General features: G+C 33.1%; 1 protein-coding gene and 1 pseudogene across 1 annotated transcript; one reads left to right on the top strand and one right to left on the bottom strand.

Moving 5' to 3' along the window:
• Nucleotides 1-4032: 4032 nt before the first annotated feature.
• On the bottom strand, nt 4033-7068 carry LOC126696270 (uncharacterized). The gene is made up of 4 exons (XM_050393039.1): nt 6610-7068; nt 5969-6518; nt 5836-5891; nt 4033-5405 (listed from the first exon to the last, which is right to left on the bottom strand). Exons 1-4 carry the CDS (start codon nt 7066-7068, stop codon nt 4134-4136), a joined length of 2337 nt encoding a protein of 778 aa, XP_050248996.1. The 3' UTR covers nt 4033-4133.
• A 148-nt stretch (nt 7069-7216) lies between these two features.
• Nucleotides 7217-20087, top strand: LOC126696262 (uncharacterized; annotated as a pseudogene).
• The last annotated feature ends 2819 nt before the right edge of the window (nt 20088-22906 follow it).

Below are 22906 nucleotides of genomic sequence, written 5' to 3'. Positions count from 1 at the left end.
TGGTAAAAGGACTAGTAAGTGTCAATCCTTTACGAACTCTATCTGATAGTAGGTTTGTGTGGGAATATAAAGATAAAGTTGTTTTAGTTACATGTGCTTAGCACATTTTATGAATTTTGGAATTTTTTTTGTTTATTAATTAGGCTGAAGTACCAATTAAAAAATAAAAAGTTAGGCTACAATGCACAAAAAGTTAATTTCAATGTCTTTGGATTTTACCCTAAAATGTTTAATTAGAATTTTGATTTTTATCTTCTAACGTTATGATCCATTTTGATTAGCACCCTTCGTCCATTTTTTTTGCTCATGTGTTCATTAAGTGATAGCTAAGCCTGCCACATGTGCTAATTAACCCAATTAAATCATAACACGTGAATTTTATTATTACATGTAATTAAATAAATTAAAAAAATCTAATAAATATTTAAAAATTTAAAAATTCCAATAACTAAAATAAATTTTTTTTTCTTTTTATAATATTAAGGGGTAAAATTTCAATGACCCCATATTTTAGGGGCGTGGTTTACAATTTAGCCATTTTATTAAATTTTGAATGTTACTAAGCTTTCCTCCAGACTTTGGATTGACTGTATGCTTTCCATGGAATGTTCTGTCTCCCTTTTTGTGTTAACTATATTGGCATTGTTTCAGTGATTGGATTCCCATCAGATAAAAATAGATGGTTTTTCACAATAAATTTGGATACACATTATGTTCTTGATAAACTGGTAGGTAGTTACACATTTTTAATTTGTTTAGCAAGTCAGAAAAGGATTTGACTATTTGAGTCCACCTTATGAGGAAATCAGGAAAAGTTTTCCAACAAATTCAACTGAAAGTAAAGCATAGCATCAGGGACGGAGCCACCCTTACCCCCCCACCCCCACCCCCAAATTTTTTTATTTTTTTTTATAAAAATTATTAGTATATATATAGGTATTAATTTTAGCAATTTTATTGTATAAAAATACATTTTTTTCCCTTAACAATATTTTTAATTCTTTTGAAAGTAATGTAACAACCACAAAACTTTTTTACAATATTTTTATAAACTATTAAGGTAGTATATTTTTATTGGTTTACATCTCAACTCATCACTCGCGTCACTTTTTTACATAACATAACAATAATCACTAACCACATAAGCAATTTATAAAAAATGTTTGTAACTCTAATATTTTCCTCCTTTTAGAGGTTATAAAAAATTTATAAATCTAAAATTTAAAACAAAATATACAAGGCCAAAAAAATTAGCCCATTAACAAAAATTACCAATAACAAAAAAAAAAAAAAAATTAAGCCTAATCAACTAATATTACTCAAAACAAACAACCTGGCAATTTAAAAAATTTTAAACAAAATAATTTTTCATTACCTTCTCTAATTCTTATGAATTATTCCATTCTTGCTTAATCTATAAGAATTGAACCACTATATATAAGGTCAATGTCCAGGTCATTAGGATTTTCATCGTTACCCTCACCTTCTCATAAGATTCATATATAGCTCCTAATTAATAACATAAGTACAAGACAAACCAGAGTGATCTAATCTACACAGTTGAATTCCGAGGCAAGAAAAAATTTAATTTATTTTGGAAGAATAATGACGATATATCATTTTCGGAAAAGGAAAAAACTCTTGTATACACACTTGAGTTTTTATAACTAAAAACGTGATTATAAAATTTAAAACACAACGTCTGTGTAACAGTGTGTGAAATAGACACACCCTTTTGGGAAAATATTCTGCTATTGGATTTGCACGAAGAATGCCACAAATGGTAAAAATCACCAAAGAATTACACCACTCCCCAGTCCCTAAAAGCAGTATTTTCCGTAGTTTTCCTCAAAATGATGGGCAGTAATCAGTTTTCTGGTCAATGTTTGGTTGAGTGCGTAAAAAAAAAAAAAAAATTATAAGGGAGGGTGGGGGGTAATTGCTCGGGTGCTGATCCTAATCCCATTTTTTGAGTGCAAACGTGTTTCGTAGATGATATGGTCATTGTTTTTTTTTTTTTTTAGATATATGAAATAGTTGAGGAAGAGAAATTTAAACTCTGAATAACTTTGTTAAAAACACTAAGATGAGCCAATTGAGCTACAATAGTGGTTTTAGTTTCATGATTCTAAAACATGTAACTATGTAAGCCATTATCAATCCATATTTAAATAAGTTTTCCTACTTGTTTGATTAATTTTGGTAATAGTATGGAATGTGATGTAAACCAAAATAATTAAAAATGTACTCAGAGTCTTGTAACTTAATTAATACTTCTCCATGCAATACTTGGGGGTCTAAGGAGAAAATTTTCAAATTGCGGAATTAGTAGCATATTGTAATTATCTCAATTTAATATATATATATATATATATATAACTTAGTCGATTCAAGGTGATTAGACCCTTGAACTTGTGGAAGAGAATAGACTTATTGGGATTAATTCTCTATTTCCTTCTCCTTATGTATTCAACTTACATAAATAAACAATACTAAGACGAGATAACTTTATCAACAAATTCTCAAACATTGTAACAAGTTATAATTCTTTTTTTTTTTTTTTGAAATGAACAAATTATAATTCTTAAAATAAAGGAATCAATTTGAATAACAGTACTTATCAATAAAATAAAATTTCCTAAAACTAGGAAAACCTTACTGTAGTAGTAACAATAGCGGTAACTCGGTAAAAAAAAAAAAATAGTGGTAAAAAAGGTAACTAATGAATGAGGCAACAGGCAAGGGTGTGCATTTACTAGTGTCTAGGTTTTTTGTTTTTGTTTATATAAGAATCGCAGTCTTCTATGTTGATTATCTCCCAGACTTCTGTCAAATACAAATAAAGTACTCATCAACAAAAAAAAAAAAAAAAAAAGTAACAGCTGAGTCAAGCCAATCCGCCGTTTCGCTCTCTTGAGCCGATCCAAGAAGCCGAAGCCGCCGCCGCATTCTTTACCCAACAGTTCCAACTCCAAGTCTCTCTCTCTCCTCCTTTTGAAAACCTTTATTTTATCTGTCTCATTATTTTTCCCTCACTTTCTCTTCTACAAACAGGAAGCCATTGTTTTCCGGGAAAAGCTACAAGTTCATGCAACCAGAAATCATCGAGATCCCGCCCCCGTTTTCTCGGTCCTCCAACATGCACAAACAAAAACAGGTTCGAAAACAATGCAAATTTTTTTTTTCCCTTTCACAAGAGTGAGATTCTTGCTCTCAATCAATGATTTTAGCTTTTTTATAAATGGATTTTTAACTATTAGGAATTTAGGATTGCCATTGATCATACTGTTATGATTGACAAAAAGTTATAAGCTAGCTTATTTTAAAAAAGCTAATACTAGTTTATTTGTTAAAAAAAAAAAAAAAAAAACTGAAACAAAAAGTAAAATACTTTTAGGTTTTATTTGTAAAAAGAAATGACTTTTAGGTTTTTGCCAAACTCACAGGTGTTAGAGCATCCACAGCAGTAGAGCTAAAAATTTAGCTTTTTAGCTCCACCAAAAGTTACTTTATCTATTTTACCTACATACATGCTGCAGCAGTGGATCTATTTTAGCTTTCCACACAATAAAATAATATAAATATCACAATAAAATAATATATCCATTACAATAAAATAATATATCCACTACAATAAAATAATATATCTTATATAATAAACAACAACCACAACCACCTTCAACCGCCACCATCACCGCCGCCGCCACCGACGACTTTTTTTCCACCGCCGTCGTCGCCGCCACCACCACCACCGCCACCGACGACTTTTTTTTCCGCCGCCGCCGCCGCATGATAGCAAATAATCGTCTAGTGTTATATTTTTTTTTAACCCCAAATTATACTCTAATATTTTTTTTTTACTAAAACAAATTTTCAATTATCATGATAACGTATTATCATCTCAATTATCCGGAAGCAACCTTGGAACAATGTGAACTATAAAATGAAGGAACTTTATAATGTAGTCTATAGATTTATAAGAAAACATATAAAATAAAATACATATTATAGCAAGAACAATGTAGTCCATAGATTTGCTCACATACATAACTCAAACCAAATTACAATAAAACTCACACACTCACACAAGTTCAACCGACTCATACTAAACCCACATACAAAAAAGAAAGTTCCTACGACTCGCCTTGCAATTGCCATAAATGTTCAATAAGGTCCGACTGGAGTTGAAAATGAATTTCTCGGTCTCTAATGCGTCCATGCCTCTCAATGTATGACAAAAATTCATCACTTTGTTCACGTAACATTTGCAGAGGAGGATTATCCACTCCATCATTTTGTTCATAATCCAAATCTACCACTTCATTATCATCCCGCTCATCTTCTCGCTCATCTTCAACAATCATATTATGGAGAATTATGCACGCTTTCATGATCTTTTTGAGTGTTTCAAGATGAAAAAATCGTGCAGGTCCACGGACAATTGCGAAACGTGCTTGAAGCACTCCAAATGCACGTTCAACATCCTTCCTATACGCCTCTTGGGCTGCTGCAAATAATTTATACTTATGTCCTTGTGGAGCTGGGATTGTTTTCACAAATGTTGCCCACTTTGGATATATACCATCAGCAAGGTAATATCCCATAGTGTAATCATGACCATTAATTGAGTAATGTATTGTAGGAGCACGCCCTTTAGCAAATTCATTAAATACATGAGATCGCTCTAACACATTAATATCATTATTTGACCCAGGTAATCCAAAAAATGCATGCCATATCCAAAGATCATATGATGCTACTGCCTCCAAAATAATAGTAGGCTCACGAATATGACCACAATATTGACCTTTCCATGCAGATGGACAATTTTTCCACTTCCAATGCATGCAATCAATTGAACCTAACATACCTGGAAAACCTCGACGTTCACCGTGAGCTAACAGTCTAGCAATGTCTTCATTGTTTGGCTTTCTCAAGTATTCTTCAGAGAAAACATCAATTACCGCAGTAACAAATTTTTTCAAACTTTCTAATGCAGTAGTTTCTCCAATCCGCACATATTCATCTATCAAATCACCCGATACTCCATATGCAAGCATTCTAAGTGCAGCAGTTATCTTTTGTAATGAAGATAAACCAAGTTTGTTGGCACTATTTCTTTTTTGGACAAAATAAGAGTCATGAGCTTCAACTTGAGATTGAATACGAAGAAAAAGAGAACGCTTCATCCGAAATCTCCTACGAAATAAAGCGGGTGGATATACTGGTGTGGGAGCAAAATAATCAAGAAAAAGCCTCTCATGCCCTACCAAATGATTACGTTGAATAGAACGACGACGACGCTTAGGTTGTGATGCTTCCATAACAAGTTCTTCGATTATCTCATCTTCATCTGAGTCATCAAGAAGGAACTTGCGAATCACAAAGTGATTCATGGATGCAACCTTCAAGACAATTGAAAATCAATTATTACTATAGATGCAAGATTAAAATTAAGTGACATAAACCACATTAAAATGAATATAACTAATTCACGCACAAATCACAACACAAACACATATGATACTATAAATGCTCATTGTTCATAGATTTATTCTAAGACCTGTCATCTCAAAACCTAACATATGATACTAAGAATGTTCAATGAATAGAAATAATTGGATGAAAGACATTCATAGTGGCTGTACCAAGCATATGATACTAGGCACTCATAGTGGCTGTAATACTCATAGTTGATCAAATAATAGTTTCATTGAATCAAAAAATTATATCAATACCTATCACAAGATCAAATAGAACTTAACAAAAGATAAAAAAGATTGCACTTCAAAGTCTTTGCTAGATTGCACTTCAAGTCATAACACAAATACATACATATAGTTTAAGATAATTCATCAAGTGACATAAGCCACTACAAAATACATAAACCACTACAAAATACATAAGTCACTACAAAATACATAAAAGTCTAAACTACATCCAAAATACAATTAAACCCATTAATTACATGATCTTCGTTTTGCCATGATTTCCTCTTGGAGTTGTTCATAAAAAGCTTTTTGTGTTCCGGTTAAGCCACTTGTATCTATCATCATGATTCTCTCTTCCTCTAACCTTTCTTCTCGCTCACATTTTTTCTTCTCAATCATCATTCTTTCCTTCTCAATCCTAAGTTTTTCTTCCCTACTTTCCCTTTCAATTGCAAGTTTTTCCCTCTCAAAAGACATCTTTTCCTCTTCCAACCGAGTTACATCCTCAATCAATTTCAATTTTTTGTTCAAATATTCCCCCACATCTTTTCCGGTGGCTTTGTTCTTTCGGATGGCCTTTTCGGCCTTCCTACCAATTGGTCTCTCCAAATTAGAAGTGTCACCAAGTCCGGACCCACAATCCCCTTCACTAATAGATATTGCCTCTGAAGTTGGAGGCACAGATGATCTCGATCTAGCATTGTTAGGATCGGCAAACTTTGGTTGGTCCTTTAACATGAGCCAACAATGATCAAGAAGAAAGGGTTTCTTGTACTTCTCTAAATACAAAGCCTTCGCATTGATAATCTAAAAAAAATTTAAAACAAATATAACATGATTAATATCTTCAAACTATTGGTGAATGAACATTTTAACACTATTGTAATATAATTTATACCTTATCTTCTTCGGTTATACCACTTTGATGAAGTGCGTTAATTTGAGCCATACACCCAGCAAACTTATTTGTCTTTTCACTAATCGTACCCCAACGACTTAGTAAAGAGATAACAGTGCGTGTGGTACCGGATGTATTGTACTTCATAAAATATTCCCAAACTTTTTGACGAAAGGTATTTTGTGTTTGTTCATTACTGCTTATGGCATCAACACTAGTATTGAGCCATGCCGCCACTAAAAGTTTATCTTCCTCTACAGTAAAGTTAGAGCCCCGTTTTCCTTTTGTAGAAGAGGTATTTTCAACTTGTGGTGGTGGTGGAGGTGGAGAATCAGAAACTGATGTAGGAGTATTTTGAGACGTTCCCAAAAATTGAGAGTCAATTTCTATATCCCCGTTCATGATACCCGTGATAAATGTTAGGTCTCTACGTAACTCTGTGTCCCTACGTGACTCCATAAAATTAGAAAAAATATATATAAACTTCCCTGCACACAGAAAATTTCCAAACTAACATTTATATCGACACAACAAATTACAGAGATAAATTACACAACAAACTTACAGTGACCCAATACATTCATATGGTTTTATGCAACACAGTAATATGGTTTTGTGCAACACAATAATTTACAGAGATCAGGTTTTGTGCAACACAACAGTTTACAGAGACCACCCATACAGAGACCACCCATACGTAAAAATTACACTAACAAACAGAAAATTCCACTAACAAATTACAGAAATCACAACACAACAAATTACACTAACAAAAAAACATAAAAACTTTCCCGCACAAATTACAGAAATCACATAATCCAGACAAGAAATTTCTGCAAATAGAAAATTCTCAATTCAGAGCCCACATAATCCACACAACCAATTCCCTGCAAACAGAAAATTCCCAATACAGAGTGCACAGAATCCACACAACAAAATAACGGAAAATTTCCAAAACACAAAATTTCCAATACAGAGACCACATAATCCACACAACCAATTCCTGCAAACAGAAAATTCCCAATACAGAGAGCACAGAATTTACGCAACAAAATAACGGAAAATCACATAATACAGAGAGCAAACGGAAAATTCTCAATACAGAGACCACAAAATAACGGAAAATTCCACAAAATCACAATAACCCAGAAAAATTAAGCTATGAAAATATTCACTACAAAAGAAAAGAGAGAGCATTGACCTGAAGTGGATCGGCTGGGACGGCGACGGCGACGGCGTGGGCTGGGCTTGGACGGCGACGGCGTTGGCGAGGGCTGGTCTGGGACGGCGATGGGTGAGAGAGATGAGTGCGATGGGTGAGAGAGAGGAGTGAGGGAGATAATTGAGGGACGGCGAGGGACGGCGTTGGCGAAGACTGGTCTGGGACGGCGATGGGTGAGAGAGATGAGTGCGATGGGTGAGAGAGAGGAGTGAGGGAGATAAGTGAGGGACGGCGAGGGACGGCGTTGGCAAGGACTGGTCTGGGACGGCGATGGGTGAGAGAGAGGAGTGCGATGGGTGAGAGAGAGGAGTGAGGGAGATAAGTGAGGGACGGCGAGGGACGGCGTGGGCTGGGCTGGGCTGGGACGGCGAGGGCTGGGCTGGTCTGTGGCGGCGACGGTGATGAGTGATTTGGGAGATGAGAGTGAGGGAGAAGGAGATTGAGGGAGAAGTGAAAATGTGACTGAACGGAATGAGATAGAGAAATAAAAGAAAGAAAAAAAAAATGGGATGAGCGATTATTTTAATCGGTTGCTGGTTAAAATATTATTTTTTTTTTTTAGATGAGCGCTACAGTGCACATCTATATATAGATGTGCACTGTAGCAAATCAGCCAAAATATTTGGCTTTGGCTCCACTGCTGTGAGCTTGTTTTGCAATATTTGTGGAGCTAAAATAGCATTATAGCTTTTTAGCTCCACTGCTGCAAATGCTCTTATAGCTTTTTAGCTCCACTGCTGCAAATGCTCTTAGTCTCAAAAAAAGTTTCGGTGATATATAAAACATGTTTGCACTAGTTTCAGTTTTTACCTTTTAGTTTTACGTACATCATTTTAAAATTTCAAGTTTTTATGCATTTTTTTTACATTTTCAATTTTTTTTTAAAGTGTTAGTATACTTAGCATATTTTCAGCAAAAATCTAGATAAATTGTTCCTAAACAGATACATAATATACTCTAATAAATCTTTGTATAAAATAAAAAAGTATTTTGAGATGCAGATGGATTTTCTTTTTGCTGCTAAAGAGATCATTGTTTGTGTTTTACTATTATTCAGCATTAATTTTATGATTAATTGTTATTTATAAATGACACATCATATTAAAACATTGAACTGGTCAATCAATTTTGAGTAGCAATGGGTGGGCACTGAAAATTCATTTAATTGTTACACACCATTCTTTTGTTGAATCCTACACAATGTTTCTATGGAAACACCACCTCTTAGTAGCTTCTTTTTTTTTTTTTTTTTTTTTTTTTTTTTTAAATTAATGCCAAAACCATGGAATTCTATAATTTCTACTGTGTTTTGTATTCGTTGTGTCGTTAAAAGCAAACTAGCTTGCAGCCATAGAGGCTGTATCAGTACATATTACAGCCCAGACCGGTGAGGTCATGCAACAATCTCCAGAGATCCAAAATAAGAAATAAGTCTTACGAATTAAAATGATCGAGAATGGAGATTTGTGATGATAAGAGCATGAATTGAATCTTTTGAGAATTTTATTTCTAACATGCTGGCATATATAGATTTTGCATAAAATGTGTTTGAACACCTTGGAGAAGGCTCAGAACATTCTTGCCAACTCAAACATATTGATGTTTATTCTATAAAATTGCATCTAATGTTAAAAACTTAAAATTTTCTTCTTGAATTTATTTTCTTCTTGAATTTATGGTTCTTCCTTTTTCTTTCTGTCGTTCCTTGCTTGACTTTCATTCATTTATTTATTTATTTATTTATTTTTATTTTTATTTTTTTTCTTGTTGAACAATTTTGGGATATGGTTAAATAAAACAAAATTATAACATATACATGTGCTCATTGGCTTTCGAAGTTTGAACTCAAGAGTACTTGACCCTCCATCCTATTATATCGTGGGAAGAGGATGTGACATTTGAGTTAAGAGTTCATTGGCTTCTTTGACTGTTATATATATATATATATATATATTATTTCATTTCTGCTTAATTAAAGCACTTCTCTCTTTCTCTCTCTCTCTAGGACATTCTGCATGATGTGATTGATGTGGACAAAGAGGAAGATTCTGATGATGTAATGTTCATTGATGAAAAAGTTCACAAAAGTAAAAAAGGGAAGGAAAAACAAGATGTATCCGATGGTTATGGTGGTCATCAGGCTAAGGTTTGTGATTTTAAATATGTTTTAGTTGCTGATTCGTAATTTATTTACATAAAAACAATAAACATCTAAGGTAACTATACCGTTTATGATTCTTTGCTGCCTTCTTTTTTTACACCCTTTATCAGGGAGATTTGGCAATATACTCTCGAATGTTAAACACAGTAAATTAAAAATATTTCAAGTACCTATCAAAAAAATTATAAATATTTCGAGTAATAGAGTCAAATAAGGAAGATGATATATTTTAAACACCTAAATTTTAAGTTATATTCAAAATTTAAGACACCGTACAAACTCCACATGTGGGGAATGTACATTCCCCACTTTTTATATTTGATAATTACTTCTAATTAATTTTAGATTTGAGCTAAAAAAAGACAACTTTTATTTATTTTATTTTATTAATTATTGGGAGATCCGTTACCAAAACTTTGGTCCAATTAAAAGTTCAAATGATAATTGAGTCAAAGCAAAAAAAAAAAAAAAAAAAAAAAAAAAAAAAAAAAATCTTATAACTCAATTAGTTGGCATATTTTGGTGCATTTTTAAAGGATACATTTAGGATTCAAATCCTCCACCCTCCAATTATTGAATTATATAAAAGAAAAAAAAAGATTTGTTGACATGCTACTTTGCTTCAAAATATTACTATAACAAGATAAAAATTGCTTCAAATTATATGTGACTTTAAGAGACTATTTACTTTCAAAAAATTAGAAACATATTATTATGAGATGTATGTAATTACTTATTACTCTTATTTGAGCAGTCAAATTTAGACCGTAGATTATATATGAATTTAAAACCAATTATATTAAGATCATCTAAAGTTTCTATGGTACTCCACTATATAAGGTTCTTTAAATTTTAACAATTGATTTTATAATAAATGGTCCATATTATGACATGTCGGCTTTCCACTAACAAAACTCTTAAAATAATGATTTTTTATTTATTCCTTAAAAAAATCCAGATTGATTGAAGAAAAAAAAATCCCCACCCTTCCATCTCGTTAGTCTCAACAAACTATGAAATTGCCAATAACACCCTTCAATCAACACCCACAGCCAAGCTTACATAAAAAATTACCCTAATAAATCCATGAAACACATGATTCTTAGATCCATAGCTATAGGACCAAGATATAGTGGCCCAGTCACTGCCGCTTTAGATGAGAAAATACATGGTGTTTCTGATGCATGTATCTTTCTTCTCACATGAGGGTGGACCCCACACTTGTGGGGCTCACCCTCATATGAGAGAGAGGATACATGCATTGGAAATACCATATACCACCTCGCTTCAGAGCCTCCATTTATTGCTGCATAGCAGTGATGTTTAGTAAAATAATTATTTTTTCTTTTAAAAGAACACTAAAAAAGTTAGACTTTATGGGGCCATCTTTTCTATCTCATCAAGAACTCTCTTCATCATGTTTTTCTTTCTTACTTTCTTTTCTATTCTATCGAACCTCCCCATCTTCCTTTTAGATAATTTGATATTTACAGTGTGAGAGGGGAGATTTAAATTTTGGATGTTTTTACCGGTAAATGAAAAATTAAGAAGATGTGCGGGGTGCCAAGAGCCTTGTAGTTGAGGTTGTTGGGCACCTCTTGGTGATATGTCATAATCTAAATAATTTATTATAATAGAAATGATTAGGATTTAAAAAATTCTATGTGGTTAAGTACTCTAAGAACTTTAGAAGATTTTCATCCAATGTTTCTATTCATTTATTACTCACATGAAAAATAGGAAAAGATTAATTTCAATTTATAGATTAAAAAATAAGTCCTTTTTTTTGTTGGTAATAGGGATTTATATATAAAAGCAAAGTAGCCTGAAGCCATAGAGGCTGTGTCCAGCACATATTACAACCCAGATCAGTGAGGTCATATAACAAAAGATGAGATATCTCCACAGGTAGAAAGTCCAAAATAAGAAATAAGTCTTACTATCTTATTCACCAATCCAAAAAAAAAAAAATCTTACCTCTAACCCAATTCCCCTAAATAGGCTCCCATCATGTGGGGTCCACTTCAATACCTTATAAGTCATGTGGACATCTCTATACCGTAACCATATTCCATATGAACTAAAGAAATATAGCTCATAGAATCTACAAGAAGTAAAGAAGTGGGCCACCCTAGGTAACGATTCTTCCTTTGATTTCATCATAGCATACAGTGATACATGCTTGATTAGTTTACGAGTAAGTGTAGTGTCATCGGTTAAAAGCTCTTCTCTTCGGTACTTTGTTTCAATGGGCGCGTATTTGGGGTTTTACGAATTGTATTTCCATTTCTGATTTCTTACATTCTATTAAATTGAGTCTTAGAACTTGTTGTAATTTTTCTTGATCAAAATGTTCACCATTGTGAACATGATGCTCAGTTTTTTTGAATAAAAATTTTATTACCTATCAAAAAAAAGTGTAGTGTCATCAACTTTTCCCAACTTTGTTATGCAGTGACTTGTAAGTGGTGTAATCATAAACCCACATTTATCCATTATTTTATTTTCACCACTCACGAGTCACCACATAACAAAGTTGTAGAAAAATTTGTGATACTAGACTTACTCTTAGTTTATTGACAATTGAGGCAGAGGTATCTGCTCTCCATGATTCTAACTGCAGGTGGAAATTTAAGGGAAATTTTGTTGCCAATTCACAAATTAAAATGATGGAGAATGGGGATTTGAGATGATAAGAGCATGAATTGAATCTTTTGAGAATTTTATTTCTAATATGTTGACATATATTTTGCATAAAATGTTTGAACACCTTGGAGAAAGCTCAAAACATTCTGCCCAACTCATACCTATTGATGTTTATTCAATAAAAATTGCATCTAATGTTAAAATTTTCTTCCTGAATTTGTTTTGTCCTGCTCAAATGTATGGTTCTTCCTCTTTCTTTATGTTCCTTTCTTGACTTTCATTTTTCTTTTCCTTGTTGAACAGTTTTGGGATATGATCAAATAAAACAAAATTATAACATATACATTTGCTCATTGGCTTTCGAAGTTTGAACTCAAGAACTAACCTTCCATCCCATTATTGTGGGAAGAGGATATGTGCCAATTTAGTTAGAGTTCATTGGCCTCTATGATTGTTATAAATTATTTTATTTTTGCTTAATTTCCATATCTCTCTCTCTCTCTCTCTAGGTCATTCTGCATGAAGTGATTGATGTGGACAAAATTATTATAAATATTTCGAGTAATAGAGTCAAATAAGGAAGATGATATATTTTAAACACCTAAATTTTAAGTTATATTCAAAATTTAAGACACCATACTAACTCCACATTCCCCACTTTTTATATTTGATAATTACTTCTAATTAATTTCAGATTTGAACTAAAAAAAGATAACTTTTATTTATTTAATTTTATTAATTATTGGTAGATTCGTTACCAAAACTTTGGTTCAATTAAAAGTTTGAATGATAATTGAGTCAAAGAAAAAAAAACCAAAATTCTTATAGCTCAACTAGTTGGCACCTCTTAGCGCGTTTTTAAAGGACACATTTAGGGTTTAAACCCCCCACCCTCCAATTATTGAACTATATAAAAGAAAAAAAAAAAAGATTTGTTGACATGCTACTTTGCTTCAAAATATTACTATAACAAGATAAAATTGCTTCAAGTTATATGTGACTTAAAAGGACTTTTTACTTTCACAAAATTAGAAACATATTATTATGAGATGTATGTAATCACTTATTACTCTTATTTGAGTAGTTAAATACACACCATAGCTTGTATATGAATTTAAAACCAATCATATTAAGATCATCTAAAGTTCCTATAGTACTCTACTATATAAAGTTCTTTAAATTTTAACAATTGATTTTATAATAAATGGTCCATATTATTACATGTCGGCTTTCTACTAGCAAAACTCTTAAAATAATGATTTTTTTTTTTTAATTCCTTAAAAAAATCTAGATTGATTGAAAAAAATAATAATCCCTACCCCTCCATCTCGTTAGTCTCAACAAACCATGAAACTGCCAAAAACATGAAACACATGTTTTTCTTTCTTACTTTCTTTTCTTTTCTTTTTCTATTCTACCGATCCTCCCCATCTTCCTTTTTGATAATTCGATATTTACATTGTCAATGTGAGAGTGGAGATTTAAATCTTAGATGTTTTTACAGGTAAATGAAGAATTAAGAAGATGTGCGTGGTGCTAAGAGCCTTGTAGTTGAGCTTGTTGGGCACCTCTTGGCGATATGTCATAACCTAGATAATTTATTATAATATAAATGATCAGGATTTTAAAAATTTTATGTGGTTAAGTACCTTAAGAACTTTAGAAGATTCTGATCCAATGTTTCTATTCGTTTATTACTCACATGAAAAGTAGGAAAAGATTAATTTCAATCTATAGATTAAAAAATAAGTCTCTTTTTTTTTTTTTTTTTTTTTTGGGTTATTGGTAATAGGGATTTATATATAAAAGCAAACTAGCCTGAAGCCATGGAGGCTGAATCTAGTGCATATTACAACCCAGACCAGTGAGGTTACATAACAAAAGATGAGACATCTCCACCAAAAGAAAGTCCAAAATAAGAAATAAAAGAAAAAAAAAAAAAAATCTTACCGCAAACCAAATCCCCCTAGGTAGGCTCCCATCCAGATTTGGGGTCCACTTCAATACTGTAACTATATTCTATATGAACTAAAGAAATATAGCTACAAGAAGTAAAGAAGTGGGCCCACCTAGGTAAAGATTCTTCCTTTGATTTCATCATAGCATAAGTGTAGTGTTATAAATTTTTCTACAACTTTGCCATAGCTTTGTTATGTAGCGATTCGTAGGTGGTGAAATCATAGACTCACATTTATCCACTATTTTATTTCCACCACTCACGAATCATCACATAGCAAAGTTATGAAAAAATTTGTAGCACTAAACTTACTCTTAGTTTATTGACAATTGAGGCAGACCTGCTCTCCATGACTCTAACTGCAGGTGGTAATTTAAGGGAAATTTCTTTGCCAAAACTAACTCTTAGTTTATTGACAATTGAGGTAGTCCTGCTCTCCATGACTCTAACTGCAGGTGGCAATTTAAGGGAAATTTCTTTGCCAATTCACAAATTAAAATGATGGAGAATGGAGATTTGAGATGATAAGAGCATGAATTGAATCTTTTGAGAATTTTATTTCTAATATGTTGACATATATTTTGCAAAAAATGTTTGAACACCTTGGAGAAAGCTCAAAACATTTCTGCCCAACTCAGACATATTGATGTTCATTCAATAAAAATTGCATCTAATGTTAAAATTTTCTTCTTGAATTTGTTTTGTCCTGCTCAAATGTATGGTTCTTCCTTTTTCTTTATGTTCCTTGCATGACTTTCATTTTTTTTCTTCTTGTTGAACAGTTTTGGGACATGATCGAATAAAACAAACTTATAACATATACATTTGCTCACTGGCTTTCAAAGTTTGAACTCAAGAACTAACCTTCCATCCCATTATTGTGGGAAGAGGATGTGCCATTTTAGTTAGAGTTCGTTGGGCTCTATGATTGTTATAAATTACTTTATTTTTGCTTAATTTCCACATCTCGCTCTCTAGGTCATTCTGCATGAAGTGATCGATGTGGACAAAGAGGAAGATTCTGATGATGTAATGTTCATTGATGAAAAAGTTCACAAAAGTAAAAAAAGGAAGAAAGTACAAGATGTGTCTGACGGTTACGGTGATCATCAGGCTAAGGTTTGTGATTTTAAATATTTTCTAGTTGCTGATTTGTGAGTTATATAAAAACGATAAACATCTAAGGTAGCTGTACCGTTTATGATTGTTTGCTCTTCCCCCTCCTTTATCAGGGATATCTATTTGGTGCTGGTGTGGAAAGGTTTGGATCAGTGAGTGGGGTTGAGCCTTCTGAGATGCATGACTCCTACGACCGTCATGGTTGTCATCATTATTATCATAGTAAGGGGAAAGTTTGTAATTCTTCGTTTAGTAGTGAGTATTCCATTTTCCTAGCCCAGTTTGAAAGCATGGATTTTCCACCTGGAATAAAGGCACCAACTTCTACGAGTTTAGAAAAAGATTCATATACACCTTGGTCCTATTTGGAGAATTTGCCACCAAGAATGCTCTGGCAGCCATATCCTCCTTTTTTTGATCTTCCATTTTTTTATGTTCCAGTATATGAGTTTTATGCTCCTAAAGATGTGAAGAAGTTCCCCTGGCTTCGGCCTTCTTCCCAAAAAAATCAAAATAATGCAGCTGCTGAACCTATTGTGGCAAACTCTGGCAATGACAAAAATGAAATTTTGAGGAGGTTCCAACTTTTTAAACAATTTGATGTCGTGGAAGACTATTCTGACCATTACTATGCTAGCGATGGTTTCACCGCAATGCAGGTGACTAGGTTTTGATGATGCCTTCTTTTTTCAGTCTCTAGTTTGAAACATTTCTAAGATTCTAAATATCGTTTCATTATCCTCTTACAATTATAGACATCAGAGACTTGGGCAAAGAAAATCCAGGAGGAGTGGAAGGTCCTGGAAAAGGATCTACCTGGTGAGCTTTAATGCTTTCTTTTTATGTAATGGCTGCAACTTTTTCCAATACATAGCCTTTATTTTGATTAAGCTGTCAGAATTAAATCTGTCGGCAATAATTGTAGGCCTGAAATCTAAATTTGCTAGTAAATTTTTGCACCCACAGTTCATTCCCAATGTACTTTTTGGGTTAGCTATAATTTTTAATAATATTTTACATAACCTATCCAAAAAAATAAAAAAATAAAATTGCTAGTAAATTTAAATGTGAGTTTGCAGAGCATAACTGCAGAAATGTAGTGTGTGACATTAGTGGGTTTGGTGTCTGCCCCTCCCTGATGCACTTTTATTTTTCGCTAATTTATTTATTATTATTATTATCAATAGATAATATATTCGTTAGAGTTTATGAAAGAAGGATGGATCTTTTGAGGGCTGTCATCATCGGAACAGAGGGCACTCCCTACCATGATGGTCTCTTCTTCTTTGATTTTTTCTTCGACTTTAATTATCCTAATGTACCACCGGTATGTGATTCAAACTTTTTGAGCACTAGCGATATTTTTATATCTTCTGCGATATTTTTAGTTTTTACATTGGTCTGAAAACTGCAAAACTTGTTTATGCCAGAAATTCCACTACCACTCTTGGGGCCTTAAACTCAATCCTGCTTTTAACAAAAATGGGTCAAGGTAAATATTCTTGTGTCTATATAAACCATTCACAGTGAACCACTCTTGGGGCCTTAAACTCAATCCTGCTTTCAACAATAGTTATTGGTCCCCAGGTGTATCAACCATGCTTCAACTTCTTGTCTCCTTACAAGGGTTGATCCTGGACACAAGACCCTTCAATTGGCATCAGCCGATACCCTCAGATAATAATGAAACGCAAACTCGGCTATACGACGAGGATGTATTTGTTCTATCACTGAGAACAATGACGTACACTATGAGGAGTCCACCAAAGGTAAGATTGCATTGATTATTTATTCCTACATGTATGTTCTATTCATATTTTGGATATGGTATCATTAATTGCATCCTGAATTGTAAATATAAATTTTGAGTCTAAAGAAAAAAAATATAATTGTAATGGCCAACATGCTGACTAAAAGTTTCATTATCACAGTCTAGTACATCAGTTCATGCAGATTCCTAAGGAGATTTTTTAGTATTCAATTGAGACAATTAAACGTCAATGGGTGGTATACCTGAAATCCTAGCAAACAACCATGTTATGTGTAATAATTTAGTGCATAAGGAATTTGAGAAGAAGAGATATAATGGAGTCATGGTTGACTTTACCATTTTTAATATGATATCATGTAATTTCTAAAAAAATGCAGGCTTGCTCTTTTTATTTTTATTTTTATAATAATCATTAATGTATTGGGCCGTGTTCTTTTCTCCAAAGAATTTCACCTAAAATTCCAATTAAGGTAGGTGGTTTTTGTAGGTTCTTAGGTTGGGTTGGATTGGATTGGATTTTTACTTTAAGCCTAGGGTTGGGTTGAGTTTGGGTTGATTGATTTTTCAATCCATGTGACCCAACTCAACTCACCACGTATATAAATTTATTTTATTACACTTATTTTTTATTTTTAGTTCGATTTATTTTAGTATTTTGAGAAATTAGTCTTGATATATTTGAAAATTTGCAATATATATTATGTGTACTATAATAATTTATTAAAAAATGGATTAAATAGTTGATAAAAGTTCAATTATTATATGACATGAAATATGTAAGCACTATCCACCAACCCAACCTTATTCACGTGGGTTGGGTTGGTATTTACACATGGGATAAGTTGGGTTGGGTTGTTGTGGGAGTTTGGAGAGAGTGCTTTTTTTGGTATTAATTTATTTATGGAATAAGTTCTTCCTATTGACTTCCTGATTACAATTTGTATTGGAAATACTGATGCTTATTATAGAGTGAAAATGAGTGGTGGAGCCAAAAAAATATTTTTTCAGGGGGCAAGAGCGCGTGTGCACGCGCGCGCGCACACACACACACATATATATATATATATATATATTTATCTATTACTTCTCTACATGAAGAATGTTTACGTAACCAAAATATTTACATTGAGTTAGTCTTTACATCTTTGCAAAAAATAAAGAGTAAGTCTTGACTTCTCTAAATTTAATAAAAACATAATTGAATTACATGTGATATACATTAAATATACGGGAAATTATTGTGTACTTCCGGAGTACCATAAATGCGTACTCCCTCCTCTCACATGAATGGTGGATCCTATTAATTAAATTCATGGTGGGACCCACAATTCATGCGAGAGGGGGGAGTACGCATTTATTGTACTTTGGGAGTACCTAATAATTTTCCTAAATACACATTGAGCTAATGAGCTACGTATAATGTAAGAGTAATATTTAAAGGGAACAAAAATCCATTAGTCAACCACATAAATGCATTATATGTTTTTAGCAAAAATCTAGTGGGCCATTATTTAATTTTTTTGTCCAAAATTATATTGTTTTGCCAAGAATACAAGAGAGATGGAGGATTTTTGAAAAGCCATGGCCCCCCTCCCTCAACCCCTGGTGGAAACAGCGAAGTTTTTTTAATGCAGATGGTCATGTGTTTTAAAAAAAGAAAAAGAAATCAACGTGTCTGTGCTTTATAAGACACTAAATCATTCAAGCATTTCTGCTTTAAAGACAGTTTAGTACAAAGATCCAATTGATTTTTACTATACGTAAAATTAGATCTTTGATTGTTGATGGTTTTCTAATTATGTTCTCTATTTCTTTTGTCTTTCAACACATTTTTGTTGTACATAATTGATTATTTTGAGTGTTGAATCTAGAATTAGATTGTAATGCCAATGAGCCCTAGCCCAAATGGAACTTTATCCTTCCATAACAAATGGATGAAGGGTGAGGTTATAAGTTCAAGAAATTACCTATTAAAAAAGAAAAGTCTAAGAATGTTTTGTTACATTGATATTAATTTGTTAGCACTCAGGGTTTGCAATTATCTTCTTGATTGTTTTACTGCACCATGACCATTGGCAGTCAAAAATTCCTATTAACTGTCTTTCTGTCTTTAGTTTACATCTGAATTATGGTCTGATTTCGTCCATTGTACACACTTGGAATAGTTATTAATGGATTTGAAGCTCTCTGTACCATTTGAGGGCTCAACATCTAATTCTGAGTCATGTGGTTGCAGCATTTTGAGGACTTTGTTGTAGGCCATTTCTGCAACCGTGGCCGTGATATTCTGGTGGCATGTAGAGCATATATGGATGGTGCTCAAGTAGGATCTGTAGTCAAAGGTGGGGTGAAGGATGTCAATATGGATGAAAAGAGCTGCTCACAACGGTTTAAGAATTCTGTGGCTGTCACGTTGATATTATTGTCAAGGTATTTTACCGAAATTGGAGCTGAGGACTGTAAGAAATTCCTGTTACCTGTGTTACCTGCAACTGCAATGAAAGTGAAAAAGCGTAAGGCCGTCCAAGATGTGTCAGCTGGTTATAGGAATCATCAGCGTAAGGTTTGTGACATCAAATATGTTCTAGTTGCTGATTCGTGAGTTATATAAAAACAGTAAACATCTAAGGTAGCTGTACCGTTTATGATTGTTTGCTCTCCCCCTCCTTGAACAGGGATATATTTTTGGTGCTGGTATGGAAAGGTTTGGATTAGTGAATGGGGAGATGCTTAACTTTGTTGACCTTCATCGTAATATTTCTATTATGCGTGATGTACATAGTACGGTGCAAGTTGGTTTTTCTCCGTATAATGGGTATCTTATTTTCCTAGCCCAGTTTGAAAGCATGGATTTTCCTCCTGGAATAGAGGCACCAACTTCTAGGCATCCTATGACAAATGCAGTAGATGCATATGTACCTTGGTTCTATTGGGAGAATTTGATCTGGCAGCCATCTTCCTCTTTTGGACTTTCATCTTTTCATGTTCCAGCTTTTGAGTTTTATGCTCCTAAAGATGTGAAGAAGTTCCCCTGGCTTCAGCCTTCTGCCCGAAATCAAAATAATGCAGCTGCTGAACCTATTAAGGCAATCTCTGGCAAGGACAAATATGAAATTTTGAGGAGGTTCAAACTTTTTAAACAATTTGATATCGTGGAAGACTATTCTGACCATTACCATGCTAGCTATGGTTCTACCAAGATGCAGGTGACTAGGTTTTGATGATGCCTTGCGTGCCTTCTTTTTTCAGTCTCTAGTTTGAAACATATCTAAATATCGTTTTTATTACCCTCTTTCTTACAATTACAGCCATCAGAGACTTGGGCAAAGAAAATTCGGGAGGAGTGGAAGATTCTGGAAAAGGATCTGCCTGGTGAGTTTTAATGCTTTCTTTTTATGTAATGGCTGCATATTTTTCCAATACATAGCCTTCATTTCGATTAAGCCATCAGAAATAAATTTGTTGGTCATAATTGTAGTCCGGAAATCTAAATTTGCTAGTAAATTTTTGCCCTTCATCTCCAATGTACTTGAGTTGGCTATAATTTTTAATAATATTTTACATTACCTGTCAAAACAAAATGCTATTAAATTTTAAATCTGACTTTGCAGAGCATTACTGTAGAAATGTAGGGTGCGACATTAGTGGGTTTGGTGTCTGCCTCTCCCTGATCCACTTTTATTTTTCCCTCAGATTTTCATTATTCTTTTTTTTTTTTTTTTTTTTCAATAGATAAAATATTCGTTAGAGTTTATGAAACAAGGATGGATCTTTTGAGGGCTGTCATAGTTGGAACAGAGGGCACTCCCTACCATGATGGTCTCTTCTTCTTTGATTTTTTTTTCGACAGTAATTATCCTAATGTAGCACCGGTACGTGATTAAAACTTTTTGAGTACTGGTGATATTTTTATATCTTCTGCTTTACATCATTGGTCTGAAAACTGCAAAACTTGTTTATGCCAGAAAGTCCACTACCACTCTGGTGGCCTTGAATTCATTCCTCAAATGAGCAATGATGGGTCAATATATTCTGCAGTCTCTACAGGCCATCTATTGGGGGATGGTAGATACAATAATTTTTGGCTCCCAGGTGTATCAACTATGCTTCAACTTCTTGTCTCCATACAAGTGTTGTTCTTCAATACAAAACCCTTTTTCAATTTGCCTCCGAGACCCTCAGCATATAATGAAAAACAATGCCAGTTATACAACGAGGATGTATTTGTTCTATCACTGAGAACAATGACGTACACTATGAGGAGTCCACCAAAGGCAAGACTGCATTGATTATTCCTGTAATAATTTATTGAAAAAATGGATCAAATAATTGATAAAAGTTCAATTATCATATGATATGAAATATGCAAGCACAATTCACCACCAACCCAACTTTATTCATATGGGTTGGGTTAAGTGGGTTAGGTTGATTTGGTCTCTACTCTCTACACATGTGATAGGTTGGATTGAGTTGAGAATTTCTCAACCCAATATGTGCTCGGGTTGGGTTGGAAAAACCCTCCAGCCCAACCCAATTAGTACCCCTAATTCCAATCATATCCCAAATGCTTTGCAGAGCTTGTTGAGGGTGTTTGGAGAAAGTGCTTTTTTTTAGGTATTAATTTATTTATGAAATTAAACTTTCCTATGCACTCTTGGAAATATTGATGTTTATTATAGAATGGAAATGAGTGGTGGAGCTTGAATATCACGTTTGGTAGACTGTAATAGATACTGTAATATGATAGATATTCTTATGGCATAACTATTCGATTGTTTGGTTATGTTTTTATTACAATGAATAGTTATTCCTTATGAATAGCTATTCTTCAAAATGAAGAATAACTATTCTTTATCAAAAGTACTGAATATCTATTCATTCACCTTATGTAATAACTTTTAAAATTTTTTTCTTAAAAAGCCATTAGTTGCCACATCTTTAAAAGGAAAGAAAATAAATTTTCCTTTGTGTTAATTATTAGTTCTATTTTGAATATCCTAAAATAAGTTTATTTTAGGAAATTTGATTTAAAAATGATTTAATTACACCTTCTTTTTATACTCTACTAAATTATGGATGCATGTTCAGAATTATATTCCTAAATGGTCACCAAACTAATGAATAGTAATACTTATTACATTTCAACTTAATGTATTCCTTGTAATATTTATTCCTATTTCCATGTAATAATTATTATAGTGTACCAAACCTACATGAAGAATGTTTACGAAAACAAAAATCTTTACATCAACTTTTTACATCTTTGCAAAAAATAAAGAGTAAGTCTAGACATGTCTAAAAATATACAAGTCAATTAAATATAAATAAAAACATAATTGCATTACATGTGACATACATTAAATACACTTTGATTTAGTGATCTATGTATGATGTAAGAGTAATTAGAGGGAACAAAAATGC

The sequence above is a fragment of the Quercus robur genome, chromosome 2, assembly GCF_932294415.1.
Source record: "Quercus robur chromosome 2, dhQueRobu3.1, whole genome shotgun sequence".
Lineage (NCBI taxonomy): Eukaryota > Viridiplantae > Streptophyta > Magnoliopsida > Fagales > Fagaceae > Quercus > Quercus robur.
Note: the sequence above shows the minus strand (reverse complement) of the source record. Positions and strands in the feature narration are given on the sequence as shown.